Below are 18,679 nucleotides of genomic sequence, written 5' to 3'. Positions count from 1 at the left end.
GAGCTCTTCATAGCATTTAGTAACAGAATATAGAACATGTTCTTGAAAAACTACCTTAAAACAGGCTGGGGCTCTGCTGTCAATCACTCCTTTGTTTTAGGTTGCAATGGGAACTGCTACCTCACTTCTCCCACAAAATTAAGTTGTTTTTTTTCCACATTCTTTTATTCATCTCCTCCCTTGCCCCCCGAAACCCTTCTGATTCCTGATCTAGTGTGGGGTGTCCCTGCCCATGGCAGGGGGTTGGAACTAGATGATCCTTGTGGTCCCTTCCAACCCTGACTATGATACTACTTATTAACTATGATACTATTTATTTCCAAAATGTAAAGAACAACTTATTTGAATAACAGGCTGGAGAGCTCCACCACAGTGGCCTTAGCAACAACCTCAAACACAGCACTTGCCACTGCACAACTCTGCCTTTGCCAAGCGAGGCATTCTCATTCCCTCCCTTCCAGAACTCCAGCTACTGCCATCTCGGTCACAAGCAGCTCAACACCCTGTCCCACAGCCAGGTAAGGCTCATCCCCATTCAAGTCTGAACTCCATAAAAAGAGGTTACAGATTAGGCCACATTCCTCCTTCAGTTCTTCAGTGGAACTTCAGCTTCACCTCACACACCTCAGCCCACCGCTCTTCTTTCACATGCTGATTTTTGAGGCAGTGTCTTGGCCCTCCTTCTGCCAATCCCTCTAGCAACCTCTCCCCTTCTCAAAGGCTGGGAGTCTAAACCATCCTGCTCTTACTCCAGAGCCCATCAGTACACCTATTCCCCCCACACTATTACACTGGTGACTTCCAGGCAGAAACTTATGGAGGTCCATGTGTCTAGCCTGGGACACCCAGTACGACTATACCAAGAAAGAAACCAACCACCACATTTCACCAGTCTGCTGGTTTATCAAACAAATTCACACTACTGAAGTATCCTGGTGACCACATGGTATCATAAGCCACTTTGTACTGCACTGCTGAATAACTGCCAAGAAGAGGCTTGAGGTACCTAAGATGAATTCTTTGGACTGTTCTTGGTTGCTCTGGAGTTATTACTGCACAGTGACAACTCTTGCCTGAAAAATGAGCAAGGACACAGAGCAGAAGTGACCTCCCAAGTTCTCCTGCAACACAGAGTCAGGCTATCTCTTACATTATATAATGAGGGCTTTCTCTTCATGGACTTTAATCCTTCATCTATCTCCTTGTGAAATACAGTCTGGAAATATAAAGTCCCATAATGCTGCTTTTGCAGTGCTCGTGAGAGATGTTCAGTTTCTTAACTGCAAATACAGCTATTCTTATGCCAGCTGCCATTCAGCTGTGTTGGAGTATCTGCTTCTTTTTAGGCAAGAGATTCACACCCCCACAATACTTCTCTGCCACTTAATTATTACCATCTGTAGGTACAAACATCTTCACTGCTGCAGAAGAGTGATGTAGGGTTTTCACCTACAAAAAAGCCGCCACCACCACAAAAACCTGACGTCAAGGAGGTAGAACAAAAGGATTTGGCAAGAGGGTTCCAAAGTTGGGGGCTTTCTCTCCCCCCAGTCCAATTTAGCTGAAGAAATATTCGAAGGCCACAAAACACCACACTGACCTCAGGGTCCTTTTTCTGGTTTCCTCCAGATTCAACTTTACCTGCCAGCACACCTTCCCAAAAGCACAAACCCCTGATGATGATCAGTCCAAGCCACTCTGCTTGGCTCAGCATCAAGCGGGACACAATGACCATACAAGCTCACAGCATTAAGGGAGATTAAATCCCACAACTGTAAAGAAGTATTTCCTCAAGTGCCTCTCCCACACCTGATATCCATAGCAATATGTACTGCAATACTTGGACTGCTATCTGAGAAGTCTGTTGTCATGAAGTTTGAATTTGCTACAAAGGTTTTCCACATTCTTTAAAAAACAAGTCTCTAAGTTAAGAGCCTGAAAACCCCTGTAACTGGTAAGCCTCACATTCTCCCACAGCTGAGCATCTTTGCTTTCTCTAAATCAAGTGAATAATTCAAAATACTTTTTTTTTAATAAACAGGAGGAAATTAAGGCAGAGAGCAAAGATTTCTCTGATGAAAATCTAGAATAAAATTAACAGCTATAAAAGCATGAACTGAATGACATTTACTCTAAGTACAGAGAGCGTTAGAGTTCTGACCGTTAGGTGAAGGCTGGGAACTCAGGTTTTAAGTTGCTCATTCTCTGGGCAGCAGAGCACCATCTGCACAGCAAGAGGGCAGCTCAGTAATAGCATCAGGCAGCAGCCAGAACAACGCATCAGACAGACTGGACATGTTCACAGTTTGACATGGCAGGTCACTCACCAACAGGGCTCTTCCGTGCACCCAATGCAGCAGCAGCAGGATTTGAGTATTTCTGCTCCCGGAAACGATCCAGGTTTCCACACTGCACATGTAAGTGACCTTGGAGCACGGGCTGCTCAAACACACCCAAACCAACAGGCTCTCACTGCCTTCCCAAGACTAAGAGGAAGGTTCCATCCTATACCACCACACTGTGGCCGGCACAGAACTCCAGTACAGGGATTCTTCTCCCCTTTCCAACTAACAGAATGAAATGATGACACCAGTCTTGTATTCAGCCAAGTCACCGCCCCTAGAAATCGCTGGTATTTCAGAGAGATACAGCATTATCCACACACCCTTATTAGGATTAGTATTAGAGTGACTTAACATTGCTTTTGTTTGAACCAAAAGACTTTTGATTTCATAAAAATTACTTGTTTCTCCTGGAATTTATTTTCCCAGGTACAACTAAGGACAAATGTTAGCACAGACAGTGTCACAAGCCATCCAGCACAAGGAAACGTTGTTTGCACACTCCTTTTTGCTTCTCGAATGATCAAGGTAGCCACATATCTTCTCCTACACAGACAGAGGAAGACATTGCCTGTGTTGCAAGGAAGAAACACCACTTGGGTCATCATCTCAACAACAGTAGGGTGTCAGTCACCCAGCAGGAGGGATGAGCATCCAGATGGCAAAAAAAAGGCCTTCCAAACAAATCCAGGACGTTTATGCTGTACACCATGGTGTTCTGCTTGTGCTCTTTCAGACATACCTGACAGACTTTCTTCTTTAAGAGACACATCCAGTTTACTCAAAAAGCTTTTCTGTACACACTGGGGTTCTCTCTGACTGAAGAGACGACAACAGACATGACCATCAAAACTCAACCACCTAAGAACCCACAGCACCGTAGAGGACTCAGGTCTAACAGCACACCACCTGATTGCATTTCATACATTCTATCATTAACTGCACTTCAATTCCAGAGTAGTTTAACTACTTGTTGTTTTATCCTGCTCTTTTTCACACAGTCTCAGTGCTTACACTTCTGAACCACACTCATTAGATCAGGGCTTCACTTGGATGTTCTCACCAAAAGCTGAAGAGTGAGCTTGGCCTCAACCCTTCAAGCCCGAACTCCACCACCACTTCACTGACGTGAATACCGGTGTACCTTTAGCATGAAGACATTCTGCTGCTGGCTTACTGGTTACCTGGAGACAAATTAGCTTTGTGCCACCACCCTGCACACACTTACCTCACCACCTAAAAGCTTTCAAGTCCAGAGATGAAAAGAGCTCCAAGTGCTATTAAAAAAACCCTCCACTTATCCATTGCAGCCTGGAGCAGGAACACAGCAGACTGGCTCTGCAGCAGTGCTGAATGCAGTGGGGGAATCCTAGGAAGTGTATTGGTAATATTTAATAACTTCCCCTAGCCTCCTTACAGAGGGGGTTTCCTCTACACTGAAAGAGCTGCCAGTGCCTTAGTTTTCCTTTAGTTAGCCTGTGCTGTTACAACTGGTTGCATCAGTGTTCCTCAGGCACACAGGATTCATAAATACTGTTAATTTATTAGAAACATTTGGCAAATAATTGAAATGGTATTGACAGCCAGAACTTTCACTATTGAGCTTCCTGTTCCAGGAGACAAGGACTTTGCCCACTCCATGCCCACCTTCCTGTCAAGACAAGTACTGCTAAAAACAAGTTTCCTGAAGGGCTCACATTATGGATCACGTTCTGGCTAATGCCACCACAGCAAGGAGGTCACTGAGCAGACTGGTGCTACACAGAGGCTTGAAATCTTAAGTGACAGCAGCCCTGTGAATTTCACCGTAAAAGGCACACGAGCAAAATTACCCAAAAGGAATTCTTGAAGTAGTTTAGGTTCTGACTATATTGCCGTGATCCTCCCCAAAGCTGCCTCCATTGCTAAAGCAACTCGAAAGCATTTCTAAGCTTTCTACTGTCACAGAGCAACCCTGCCATCCACACAGCCACATCTCACAGGAAACTGTTGAAATTAAACTGACTGTTAGAAACCATGAAATAGCTAGCTGCAAGTTCCACCTCCTTTAGGAGTCAGAAATCAGAGTGGTACCATCCTCCTGATCCTTTGCTTAACAACACTGCAACTATAACATGAGTATCTCAAAAAGTCACCCGCCTTCCTGAAGCAGTGACCAGTTCAAAAAGCAGACTATGACAACCAACAGCTTTATGCAGGATCAGTCCTCATTTTCCTACATTTCCAGTTTTACACTTCATAGGGAAGCTGTAACTGCCTCGACCATGTACTGGAAAGGCAGCCCCAACTCTGTCCCTTGAAGTTACTCTGAGGAACCATGGCCCAATTCACCAGCAATTCAAAAAAAGGCCTCTCAGAAGCTGGGGAGCAGCAGCAACTCTAGAGCAAGTGCAGTGAGGAGAGTTACAAAATCGATTTTGGGGAAATTGAACACAGAATGGCACAATGGCAGGGGTTGGAAGAGACCTCCAGACATTGAGTCCAACCCCCCAGGCAAAGCATGGCCGGTTAGGGCAGGTCACACAAGAACACATCCAAGCAGGTTTTGACAATCTCTATAGGAGGAGATTCCACAATCTGAGCAGTCTGCTCCAGGGCTCTAGCACCCTCACACCAAAAGGTTTCTCCTCGTGCTGAGATGGAATTTCCCTGTGATTGAGTTTACATCCATTGCCCTTCATCCTATCACTGTACAAGGGTAAGAGCCTGGCTCCATCCCCTTGACAGCACTCTTCAGATGGTCTCTCAGCCTTCCCTCCTCCAGACTAAACAGCTCCAGGTCTCCCAACATGTTAAAATCTATTCACTTTCTGAAAGTTTCCTTTAATCTAAAAGCACTGGAACTTCAGACTGTAGACATGAGAGCATACAAGAATGAAACAGCCACAAAGAAGCAAGCTCTGACTCTGCAGAAGCAATAAAGGAACTCGGGTCAGAACCCATCTGGCTGCTTCTCTCCCAAGCTGCCACACTGACACACAAAAAACCAGAATGGCAGCAAATGAAGCTGCATAGAGGTGAGTGCCAGCACATGAAGAGTCACAGCTAAACCATCCAACACCCACAATCAGTTAGGAGCTACAGAAAATAAACACTTTGAGAGTTGCCTTTCTTATATATGGTATTTATACCCATGAGTGAAAAGCATCCAGGTCTGGAAGATGGGAAGCATTCTGTGCACAAACAACAACTGAGCATTTCACATAGTAACAAAACTCAAGAACATTCCTGGCAAAGACACCAGGACAGAAGCAGCAGTTCCAGCACACCTACCTGATCAAAGGCAGGGAAGGGACAGTGGCCTTCAGCATGCAGCCACAAACCTTCCAGGGAATGCATACCACCAACCAACAGACCGTTGTCCCACGGGAAAGCCGAGGCTGTCAACTACCATCACATTCCCACCACCAGAAACAGCTAGGAAGAGAATCCCTCGAGGTTACTCTTCCTGCAGAAGCCTTTAACAGACAGTTTCACTTCCTCTTCCACCAGGCTTCCCAGAAGAGTCATTTGCTCTGTACACAAACTCTAGCTCCATCTTACCCAAACCATGAAAAAACAGACACAGAAGAGAGCATCAGCACCCCTGCAAAGGGCAAAGACAAGCAAATGGCCACACTGTTCCCAGGCCCATGGCTCTCTATAAACCTCTTAAGAGCAAGAGTATCTTCTCGTCTTCAAAAATCCACACAGTATCTAAAGAAGCAAGCTGACACAAAACTAATTCGTGTATGTCTCTAGACCTAAACTAGATCCTTCAAATATACCAGCTCCATTTCAAAACCACTTTCTTCCAACCAACTGCCTTGTCAAAGGTAAAAAACAGTCTGCATTAAACAGAAATGGCAATCCTTTGATTCCGGGTCTAATCCATACAGTACCTGGATAATCATCCTAGAAGAACTCTGCTCAAAGGGTGGCCCATTGTACAAGCAGAGGCTGTAAGTAGTCTGTGACATGAAGTAGTTCCAATTTTTTAGATCAGAAGGCCAAACAGTTCAGACATGTGCTGCCAAACAGCACGCCGAGGCCTGGCTGCGTGTGCCTGGGAAGCAGCAGCTTTGGAACCACCACAGCAGAAGACCGAGGAGGAACAACATACAGAGTCCGAGACAGTTACTGGCAGTTGATGCACCACTGGCATGCTGGGGTAACTAGAAACACTTCCTTCCCCCCTCCTTGAATCTTTAGTGCACCAAAACACTCTCAGCACAACAGGCTGCTAACTTCACCCAGCACAGACAACTCGAGGACAGCCCAAGCAGTTCAGCAGGTACATTGTCTTCCATGGCAACTGGCACAGAACTTGTCTTCACTGTCACACTGACATTGCTCTCCACTCACAACAAATTCTGAGTGGGGACATTCAGGGAAAATAGTAAATGCTATCAATGAAATGCTGCTTAAAGTGTCCTTCAGTTTTGTTTGAACCTACAAAGCCTCGAACCTCTCCTAAATCTGCTTTTGGAGGGTGGCAACAGCAGTTTGTCAATAAAGAGCTAGCTTTAATGTCACCTGTGATATTATAGAATTCACTTAAAAGCAAAATCCACCTGACTTACACATGCCACTGTTTGGAAACTTTGAAGTCACTTTTTCATCTAACCATCGCAGTTCTTCCACCACAGCCACAAGTTTACCATTAAACGACCTGTGATGGTTTAACCCACCAACATCAACACTTCATCCTCTCTTGTGAAGGGGGTGGCAAACCCCGGTGTTTAACAGGAATCACCTTGTGAGTGCAACACTTAATGCCTTTTTTTTTCTTCATAAGTAGTACTTCTAGTAGACAGCAACACTTAAAACTGCTAAACCCCACCAAGTTAGCCAGTTACATAAACAAGTATCTTCCTTCCATAACTGGAAGAAATTGGGACATCAGTGTCACCAAATGCATTGTTCCAGGGAGGCTAAGCAGGATGTCAGGCCCCGACACTGAAAGGACCAAGGCCAAAACAACCGCAGATTTCAGCGGTGGCCTTTCGCAGTCTTTCTGCTGCTGCCCCGTTAAGCAGCCAGCCTTGTGGTGTGTATGCAAGGGCAGTTAGTTACACATCTCCTGCATTGGAGATGGGACCTCAGAGGTCCTACCTCTTAATTTTTGAGGCTGTTCATGAATATAAGTGTGTGCAAAGTGAGCAATCCTCTCAAACCTAACCATGTAGTCTGTTAACGTAAGGGCATCCGTTGTAATTTAGCACAATGTGCAGTTTAAGGCTGCATCCAGCAGGAGTGAGCTGTTACAGAAAGCTTCTTGTATTTCCAAGTGCCACTTGGTAATGAATTTGTCTTTCTATATGCCTTAAAGGATCACCCATAACTACTTCAGACACCAGCTGCATTGTTCCAAATACACTACAACATCCTATTTTTTCCAAGAGCCTACTCTTGAGGAAGAGGCAATATTTACCAACTCAGTAATTACCAGTTTATGCTCAAAGATAGGAAGCATCAACTGTTCAGTAAAATGAAGAACTCCTTCCCCACCCCAAATCCTCCGCTTCACTATTCCTTGCATGTCAGTGGTCCCAACGCCAATGGCTTTTTGTATTGGCTTGCACTTTTTTTTTTTTAAGATAAGCATTTAATCACAGGCCATACAGAAAATCAAGAACCAGAGAATGAAAGATTTCCAAGCCAAACCTGCCGTTTGAGACAGCCCAGGCACACAAGCATGTTTCGCAGCGGACGCCGTGGCTGACACAAGCACTAAGAGCCCTGGCGCCCTTACCCGGAGGATCAAAATGTGAAATCAAGAGGACAGCAACCCAGAACTGTGGATCTAATTCCAGACACCTGTAATTTAATTACATTTCACAACGAGGCAGGCACTGTTGTGATTTATTTAAACTTGGAAGTTATGACCAGTTTCTGCAAATCATCACATGCCAGCATCTTCAATCAAGTCTGTGAACAACGAAGCCAAGTTTTCCTTTTCAATCATTTTATTCTAATGTGAAACACGAAGAAACAAGCACCCAAGTAACTCCAATAATAGTATGAAACTTTAATAAAAGTTGTTTAAAGAAAAAAAAAAAAACAAAGAGCAAAATTTTCAAAAATAAACTGCAAGGCTTGACTCCTAATCACACATCTTTCTGGCATCATCAAGAGTACTTCAGACTTTCAAAGGGAACAAAAAGAAAAAGAAGAAAAGAAGGGGGGGGGGGGGGGAAATGAAAAGAAAGCAAGATCTGCTGTTGACACATTACTCCCAAAGACCGTTGAAACACGTAACATGAAGCTTCAGAGACAGTTTTATTAACAGGAGGCTTAGTTTTAAGCAGTATATACAAATCACATGACTTTTCCAAAGTTGGGACCACCTAGTAATCCGTCAAAACAAAGTTAGGCTAACGAGTTACAGAAGCATCCATGGAACGCGACCACCTCTTTATTGGAGCACACCTTTGTACAATCCTTCCACACATTCCTCTACTGGGAAATCCGCTCGGGATGCAGCGCTGCACAGGTTTGCAAATCTCTCCTACACACCACGTGAATAAAACTGTTGCCACTTGCACCTCTCCATTTTGCCTGACCGTACACTTCAGTGTTCCATGAACAGGCACTGGTCGTCTTTGTCCAAAAACCCCAAACGGTTTTGTGTTTACTATGTTTAAGTACAATGATTTGCCGGGAACAGCAGGATTTTTTCAGGCAATGCCCAAGCCTCAAAATTTATCATAAGCCAAGCAAGGATGACCCAAAAACATTCTACTTTTCACTTGTGTAGTTACTTCCTTTCCAATTCTTTTTTTTGTTTGTTTGTTTTCCCCATGGAAGCTTTTACTGCACAGCAAAGAAAATGGCAACTCTTTACAGACTTCAAATGCAACAGCACTTTATTGCAAAAATAGAAACTCAGTATTTTCAAGTTTTTGAGAGAAAGAAATTTCATCTCTGAATTCACCCACAGCAATAATTCACAACAGAGCTGCTGAAAACAGAAAAGTTCCTTTCACATATAAACTAATTTAAAACTTTAGCTGGACTCCAATCTTCTAATCATCACCGCTTTGGTTCTCTTAGAGACTATGTAAGGAGTTTGAGAGACAGAAGAAATACAACATCAATGTCCAACTAATGTCAAAGCTCCTATCCCAACTGATTCATGTCAGCCTAACAAATCACGCTACTTAAACAGAAATGAGCATTTTCAAGTTGTTACTTCTACTCCAATTTTTTTCAAGTGAACTATAAAACTCATATGGTAATGTTTGAGGTCAGCTATACTTGTGGCAAAAGTCTTATTCTGCACAGTTATAATTGCAATATATAAATAACTAAAGGTTATTCCACAAAGAACAGCTTGAACTTTACAGAATGATTCTGCTCATACTCATAGGAATTAGTTTGGTAGACACATCAGCAATGGGCATAATTCAACTGTTCGTACAGTAAGTGTCTTGGAAAAAAATAAAGATACATACACAAAACAATTAATCTGTGTACACTGAGAAGTCATTCAGTTGCAAAGTAAAATCAGGACTTTAAACAAAGCAAATTCAGCCAGCTTTTAACCAAACCCAGAAGTAGCTGTCTATTTTACAATGGCTTGCAAGAGCACTCACTGAAGAGCTTCGCTGACTTCATTTCCCTTCTCCAAGGCTACGTAAAAACCAAGCCAGACCCCTTGATAAGTACTGTGTCCGGTATAGTGACCACACTCCCACAAGGAGTCAGAACAGCTGCTCCACATACTGGTACGGAAACATCCACTGCACATCTCTGCTCGCAGCGTTTCAAATGCAAGCTCACCCAGTGCTCTGGCAAAGCCCAGCTGCGTTACCATGGAAACAACCCACAGGTTCTATCCTGGATATACTATAGAAAACCAATTCAGATGCATTTATCACAGCACTATGAACATCTATTCTACAACTACTTTGTATTAACAGCTACCCTAAAACAAGTTTTACTTTCCTGGAGCCTATAGGCCTGTCATTTAAATCCACAACAGCTGCCATAGCTTCATCACGAGACTCAAATGCAACCATTGCTTCTCCAGTGGGCATGCCTTTTTCGTTGTATTTTAAGCACACTGAACCAGGGATCACTTGGTAACCATAAAAGAAATCCAAAATTTCATCCACCGAAACAGTAAAGGGCATATTCTGCACTTTAATGACAGTGGGTCCTGGCTTCCCAGACCCTGTTCCAAAACCTGGAGGTCCACCAATATGTATATTTCCTGGTCCAGGTCCAAACCCTGGAGGCCCACTTAAATGTCCAAGACCACCAGCAATTCCTGGAGGGCCAGCACCAAAGGCAGGTGGGCCACTTAAACTGCCAGGACCATTACCAAAACTCTGAGGACCCCCTGCAAAACCTGCTGGTCCACTCAAATTACCAGGACCCCCTGCAAAACCTGGGACTTCAATACCTGCACCAGGTAAGCCACTAGTTGCAACTGTAGGTAGTCCCGGTCGGGAATCGGGAAAGCCGCCTATCCCGGGCGGCGGGAGAGGGGGACCAAACGTGCCAGACCCGCTGAAGTTACCGGGGAAATTAAAGGGAGGACCATTGTTTGCGTCTTTGGCATTTGCCCCCAGGAAGGCATGCTCATCCCCGCCAGCGCCCGGCGCCCCCGGCACAGGCGCGCTTCCCGGCAGCGGGATTTTCAGTATCTTCTTCCCTTGAGCCGGAGGGTTTCTCTCAATGTCCCTCATTTCTTCTACAGTTACCAACCGCAAAACAACATCTCTTCCGTTCAGCTTTTTACGGTGCAAGCGCTCCGCCTTACGAGCATCATCTTCAGCTTTGAACTGCACCAGTGCCTGTCCTAAACCTTGCCCATTATTATCAACAAGAATCTGCACAGAGCTTTCTTCTACTGCCAGTCCCTCTAGAAACTGCAGGATTTCCAACTTTGTTATGTTGTAGGGAATATTGGATATATGTGCACACAGCTTTGGTGGGCCTGGCTCTCCCTCAGCGCTCATGAGGATTTCCCTCTGGTCATAGCTGAAATTCTGCAGTCTCTTTCGGATCAGGTCTATTTTTTCTAGCATTGCCTTCTTAGTGATTGGGTGAACTTGAATGAAGCGGTTCCCTATGTACTGCTTATGATGGCACAAAGCTGCTTTATAATCAGCTTCATTCCTGAACTCCACAAAGCCCTCCCCAATGGCCTTCCCATTAGGTCCATAAGCTATATAAATGCTGTCTTCAACTATATCCAGCTTTTTAAAAAAATCTATCACATGTTTGTTTTCTGATTCAAAGGGAAGACCTTTCAAATGAACACAGAAACCCTGCTCGTGGGGAGATCTTGACCTTGACCTTTTCTGTCCACCTGGAGACTTGGACCTAGAATGCGCTTGGGGAGGAGGGTGTGACTGCCCGGAGGGACCCATCGTTTGCTTGAAAGTTATGTGGCCTCCAGCAGCCACCCACTGTCTCTCTGTTGCAGGACTAACTTCAACATAGCGCTGAATCATCAGCATTCTGTTTCGCTTCAGTGCTTCAAACGTATCTTGAGGAGAAAAAAACTTAACTAGTCCGTTTCCATTATTGCGACCTACATGATCCTTCAGCATATGGACTGCATCCACACGGAGCCCAAGGAAAAAGTCTTTCACGTCAGATTCTGTTGCAGAAAAGGGCATTCCATGAACGCTGACATACAAGTCATCTGGATTGATTGGAATCGGCTTGACAGTACTTTGAGAATTCATCTGGATAGGATTTACAGGATTCATGGGACCAATGAACAATGGATTCAAGCCGCTGTTCATATTCACTGCTGCTCCAGACCCATTCATTCCAGTGGGTAAAGGTGCTACGGGTGGAGGATTCATAGGAGGCATTCCTGACATGGGAGGCATAGGTGTCATTGGAGGTACAGGGGGCACAGGGGGTATCGGAGGAACCGGAGGAACGGGAGGCAGAGTGGGTACAGGAGGTGGAACAGGTATTGGGGGAATAGAAGGCATTGGTGGCAAAGATGGCATAGCTGGGATAGGAGGGATTGGAGGAGGAGGTACTGTGTTCATTGCAGACGCAGTGCTAGGTATAGTTGAGCTAAATGTTGGGCTACCAAAGGTACTCCCAAGATTTGGAGGTGCAGTCCCCATACTGGCAGTAGAAAATGTGGGTATGTTTTTATTGCTTTCGTGGACAGTAGTGGAAGCAGTCACTACACTAGGAGAAGGATTATTAAAGTTAGGTACAGTAGTAGGTAAGTTAACCCTTCCACTCATTCCAGAACTAGGTGGGGGTCCTGACCTGCTAGCATTTGCTGGTGGCATATCTAGATTGGCAGTTTCGAAACGCCTGCGACTGAGTTCTATCATGTTCTGCATTTCAGTTTTACTGCTCAGCAATAGCGTTACTTTTGACCCTTTAATGGTACCACCTGTGCGCATCATACCAAGCCTGGCATCTTCATCAGTGGCAAAAACGATGAAAGCCTCACCCAGTTCACCCCCTACAATATGCACGCCCCCATCAGGAATGGTCAATCCAGAGAAGAAGTGGCGAATGTCCATGGTCCCCGCCACAATCGGGAGACCTTGCAAGCGGATGACCACAGCCATGCTGCGCTGAAACAACACACACCTGCAGATGAGAAAAGGCAACGGCCATGTCAGACTACTGTTTGTGACACCATGCAATTACCTACAGACACCATCTACTGCATTTGTTTACACACACCTAACGACATCTTGAAAGATTAAGCATGTTTATATTCCGAGTTCCTTGTTCATGTTTACTTCATACAGACTGAAGCATTAAACATCTCCCAGCACAATCGGTATACATTTTGCACTAGAAATTCCTAGGGGAACTGTTAAACTAAGACCCACCAGCGTCAGTAAAGAAATAATAAAAATCCACTACACCTAAGGAACAGCAAAAATCAGAACTATTATAGCAGTAGTTAAATATATAATGGAACTTAACACAAAATGAGTATTTTAGCCAAGGAAACAAGATCTGCCAGACGCTGATATGGTATCCACTGTACCTCACAAAGCAATTGTGAAAAATTCAGCACACCTACAGGAAATAAACAGTTCTCTTTCACTTGGGGAGGAATTCTCTCCTGACAGGTGAAGATGGCTAGGAACAAAGTGGGCTGGTTACAAACAAAACCCCCTTACAAACAATTAGCATCAAGATGTCATGCGAGTCCTACTGACAGGGACCACCTAAGTCATACTTATCTTCTATTTTTCTCCTAGCAAAGGCAAGACATCTAGGTGACCCTGAAGTGAGCTGTTACAAACTAGCCTCAAACATTTTGTGGTCTCACACACCTCATCTAAACTTAGACTGACATCCATGCATATTCCAGCTACATGTATGGCCTTTGCAACTTTCAAAACCAAGGTATAATATTTTAATGGTTGCAGATACTCTAATATTATACCTTCCATCTCAGGCACAAGCAAGTTACTTTTAACTCTGCAGCAGAGACTGTGGAAGCTTAGATCGATTCTGAAATAGGAGATCTGTAGGACAGGTACAAGGTAACTGTCAAGAAGAGCCTGATGTTGCAAGTTCAAGGTGAACACAAAACTAGACAATTCTGACTTATTCTTGACAAGCCTTCAGTCAAGACTGAATGTACTGTATTAATTCTAGCACAGTTCATCAGTTCAGAAGCCAGCCTCTCATCCTACACCAGCAGCAGCAGCACCTTGTTTCACCTAAGCCACTTTATCTCAAACTTCCTAAAAGCAAGCCAGGGCAGTATCTCCATGGAAGGCCTCCAATGCTCGCACTACTCACACAAATATAAGTGCAATCAGAACCACACAATGCAGGCAGCGTCCCAAAGACTTCTGGCTGGATACAAAAGCTGTGACAGACCAGTAGTCATCTCCCAGCATTTCACGTTCAGGCCAGCAGCGTAGCTCAGCAGACTGCCAAATCTTTGAGTCATCTTCATTTACCTGCCCAGGTCTTCAGGGTAGACATGCCTTGAACATATGCTTAGCTACTAGGGAAAGCTGCTATCAAACCGCTGAACTGCATCGCATAGGGATAAATGACTTCATGACAACAAGATTCCTCTTCAAAGAAAACACCTGAACAAATCTTCTGTTTGCATGGTAGAACTTCCTATCACTCAAATGGGTACTTCAGTATTTTGTTTTGTTGCCCAATAAATCACAGCTAACCCCTTCAGTTACACTATTGAACTCAGGGTACATACTGGGGTATGACAAGGCACTGGTCTGCATCCACCTGACATCAGAGGACCTTTCTCCAAGGGAACAGCAGACGAGCCCACTGACACCAAGTAGCTCTGCTGCTCTGTCTACAGAGAATGAACACCCAATTCCTCACAGCATCTCTGTGAAAGAGAAACTGTGGCTTCTAAGTCAAATATGGGAAGTCTGGGAGGCAGGGAGGGGAACCCAACCGAAACAGCTGGGTGCACACAGCACTAAAAGAAACCCTGCTCCACCAAGGATGAGAGCAACAGAAAGGTCAGCAGACTAAACATCAGGCAGTTCTGAAGTTTCAGAACAACTTTCCATCTCCATAACAAGATAATGAAAGCATCACCTTGTATCTGCCTTAGAGCGACACAAATTCAACTTCAGAACAGAGCTCATCACCCAGTTATTTTCCAACAGCAAAGTAACTGGCCCCTGTGAGAAAACCATTCTGTGCACTGCATACACTGACACTGCCAGACTCTCTGCACTGCTTGCAAACTGCAGCTTTCCTCAATAACTATAGAGGGATGTTAAAATTTGCCTACCATTGATGGCAACCACGGAAACTAAAGTTAAAACAAAGTCTGCCTACTTAAAGGAAGCCATACTGAAGGGGATGGGGAGACCTGCTTTTACTCCCTAACACTACAGGACTGCTTTTCACAGACGATCACAAGGGAAGCAAACATCTCTGGGCTTGCACCTGTGCTTTGAAAATTAAAATCCTAGCAACAAATTTTGCTGGGAGGTTTGTATTTTCTCTATTACCTATTACACAAAGAAATGAATTTCAGAAATTGGTGCACATCAGGAGTTCAACATGGGGAGTTTCTTGTGCTCAATGGGAGACTACTTTTTGTCTCCTTACTACTGCAAGAGCAATGACGATCTGGTACAGCCATGAGTTGACCAAAGACAACTAGAGAAGGTTTTTCTGTCCAGGTCTCTTGATTCAGATCATGTATTCTTTGTAAGAACTGACACCTCCTAGGTAGCTGCAGCTACTGGGGATTCCAATAATCTAGCCCAGAAGACAAATTAACAGCTAGGGTTCACAAAAGAATTTAAGAGTTCCAGCACCTGAACATTTACATAACATCTGGGATAACCCAAGTGCTTCAGTCATGCACTAAAGACAAAACTTCACTCTAAATGCTGAGGGATTCTGTGATTTTGTTACTAAATAGTCTATTTATGTTCATTAATTCACTACCAACCAAAAACCCCAAACAGCTGCTTAGCATAGAAGACACTAGAAAAACTGGCTGCAGTGACTTTAGCGCAGTGAATTCCATGCGTGGTATTAAGCAAATGCTTGCTATTAAGCAAGAGTTAACAGCAGGATGGTAGGAATAAAAGCTATTTTAAGGATTTTACTCCATCAAATACTTTTGACCAAAACAAAACTATTTTACCATGATGTAACTGCTTCAACTTTTTCAGGATTTCAGAGCTTTATATATTATCTAAAGAAAAATCATCAGGACCAGGAGGGCCAGGTTTCACATTTCTAAGCACTTTTTTTTCCCCCCAAAACACACTTGGGAGATACCACATACACCCCAATTTTCTAACCAATGAAAAGGCAAAGCCCACTCAAGTACTTCACCATTCAATTATGAGAGATCAACATACAGAGAGGCAGCATTCCCTCCAGACACACAACAGTTACATGCCCATCGAGTGGGCACTGAAAGCTTTTTGTTGGGCAGCAGGAGGTGTTCTCAGGCTACCCACTCCGCCCTCTCTATACAAAAAGGTACTTCAAGGCAGAAGTGGGTTTGGTTGTCATTGTGTGTGTGTGTTCAGCATACTTCTGGAGAGGCCAGAGGCACAAAAACCTAGAGCTGCAATATGAACAAACCAAGATCCAATGGGACAGTAAAGGCCTGCTGACAATCAACCTGATCCAACTCATCCGATGAGCCCTCACGGCACCTTTACACAGCTCACCAGTGACCTCTTTCAAAACGATGTTGCACTGGGAAAAGTGTACAAGATGACAATATGACTTCTTCCATCCACATGCTCGCAAGTAAGGAGAATTTGAGACATGCATAAATTGATAAAGGGATCAGATTACCCTTTTCAGACATACACCATTTTCGAATTAAGAGACATTCAGAAGATACAACATAGTCCCTGGGGATCACCAAGTACAATATCCATGCAGCACACACTCTCTATTTGGCAGCCCTTGAACAAAGGCTAAGAACTGGAATAACACCGGTGTCACAGAAAGACTTTTAAGTATGCAGGCTGAGACAGACCAGCAAAAGTTGTAACTGCAGACTACAGTTTTGCCTTCTTTTCCAACCCCATAACAAAAATAGGCCAAAATCAAACTCTATGCTAATTTGGGTTTATCTGATCCTTTTAAATACTGCAAAACCCCAGTTAGAAACTATTGCTGTGCACTTCTAAACTTCAGTAGCTGGAAACATGCAGACCTGTGGCCTGCGAAAAAGCTACGTTTTCTAAGGGTGCAAAATAACTGGGAGAGTGTTCCAGACTACCACGTGCTGATGAAATAACAAAGCATGTGTTTGGCAGGACTCTTGTTTACAAGGCTGCCAGAATCACCACCACCAGTGGGAGTCACAGAAAGAGATTAAATTGGTAGAAAAACCACTTGGGTCAAAATGTATGTAGTTAAAGATTCCCAAAGCTTCAAATATTTCTTAAGACATACTCAATATGCACATAAAGAAGTCTTCAATTCAAAGGCTCTTACCTGCAAAGACAGATGTTTTTTTCTTAACAAGTAGCAGAAGCCAAGCCAATCCTGTGGGCAACCAATTAAAACCAACTTTTAGACTGCAATAAAGAATAAATGGAGGCAAAAATCAATGCAGGCAACACAACAGCAGTAACAGTCCACAAAGAACTGTGTATACAGAAAGTTCAAACCTGCAACAACCACAAAGCACTGCTACATAAAACCACCACAAGAGGAAGATGCATTTTCTACCACCTTCTCTCTGTATGGCTTGTCAGTGATTGCACTGCAGTTTTTTGTAAGGTTTGAAGACAAGAATATGCCTGCCACAAATAGAGAAAAACAACCAGAAAGCATTCAAAGAACCTTTCAGACTTCTGCCATCACCAAGGGGTGACCAAATCATTCCTTCAAAGGAAAGAAGATTGAAACACTTGAGAACTGAATTGTAACAACCCCTTGCTCCATCGATATATTCCTTCCTCCAACTGCACGTTTTCTTACTCAAAAGAGCAACACAAGCCACAGCTCAGAAGCCTCAGAAACCTAGAGCAGCACATGCAGAATCCTTCAGGAGTCACACAAACCAGTGGCACTAAGTGACCTTTCACAGCCACCTGTAGGCAGCCACCCGCACTGAGCGGAGAGATGCAGCGTTCACAGTTGTAATCTCATCTCATTATCCAAACCCGTACCTAGCACCTGTGTTTCTTCAGTCCTGTACAAAAATTGTCTTCCTGAGATCCACAGCTCAACATTTGCCAAACATTTGAAGTGTGAACATACGTATTTTGTATTTAATGGGATGAAAAAAATCTTTGCTCTTCCACTGCTCAGCAGACCACCTCATACTAGAATTGTGGTGCTCTGAGAAACTACCCAGGAATTAATCACACTAAGCACAGATAACTGCTGCCTCCTTACTCAACTCAAACAAGCTGTTTCCAGTTATAAGCATCACCGACAAAGTGAATTTGGAGAAAGAAGCACTACCACACCACCTACGAAGTCTCCTACAAAGGAAATAAAAGCAAGCAGATGTTCACAGATCTTCCAGGACATTAACAGCAGGCTGAAAAGACAAATACAACTACACTCTTTACACTTATTGAAATGGCAAGAGCATTGAGGAAAAGACCTTTAGGAGAAGCAAGCAATCCTATTATTGGAAAGGCTCAACTATATACTTTCATATCTAACAGTGTCAAACAGTGGTTTACAATGCAGGAGAGAATATAATCACCTGGAACAGTTTCATTAAAAGGAAAACAAAAAAACACCGACACGCCACCTGCTTCAAGAAGCAGATAAATTCTTCATGCACACAGAACTTCCCATTTGGAAGAAAGCCCCAAATAATTTCAAATATTTCCAAGACAGCAACCATGGTGTTGCTTATGTTCCTCTTCAGAGCACTGAGCACAAGCGGAAGATCTGCA

General features: G+C 43.9%; 1 protein-coding gene across 4 annotated transcripts in view; it reads right to left on the bottom strand.

Moving 5' to 3' along the window:
• Positions 1–18,679, bottom strand: part of RBM12 (RNA binding motif protein 12) — a 49,514-nt gene that overhangs the window by 29,364 nt on the left and 1,471 nt on the right. Inside the window, exons 2-3 of one of the 4 annotated variants that reach the window (XM_054173649.1) lie at positions 17,256–17,338; positions 10,259–12,908 (exon numbers count right to left, since the gene is read on the bottom strand). In XM_054173649.1, the coding sequence (XP_054029624.1) occupies positions 10,259–12,886 (2,628 nt within the window). In that variant the 5' untranslated portion in view covers positions 12,887–12,908; positions 17,256–17,338. Of the gene's footprint in view, positions 1–9,115; positions 12,909–17,255; positions 17,339–18,679 lie in introns of those variants that run through there. The other 3 variants (XM_054173646.1, XM_054173648.1, XM_054173647.1) reach the window with 3 other exon arrangements.

This window comes from Dryobates pubescens, chromosome 26 (assembly GCF_014839835.1).
Source record: "Dryobates pubescens isolate bDryPub1 chromosome 26, bDryPub1.pri, whole genome shotgun sequence".
NCBI lineage: Eukaryota > Metazoa > Chordata > Aves > Piciformes > Picidae > Dryobates > Dryobates pubescens.
The sequence above is the reverse complement of the archived record's forward strand: the minus strand, read 5'-3'. Positions and strand labels throughout refer to the sequence as shown.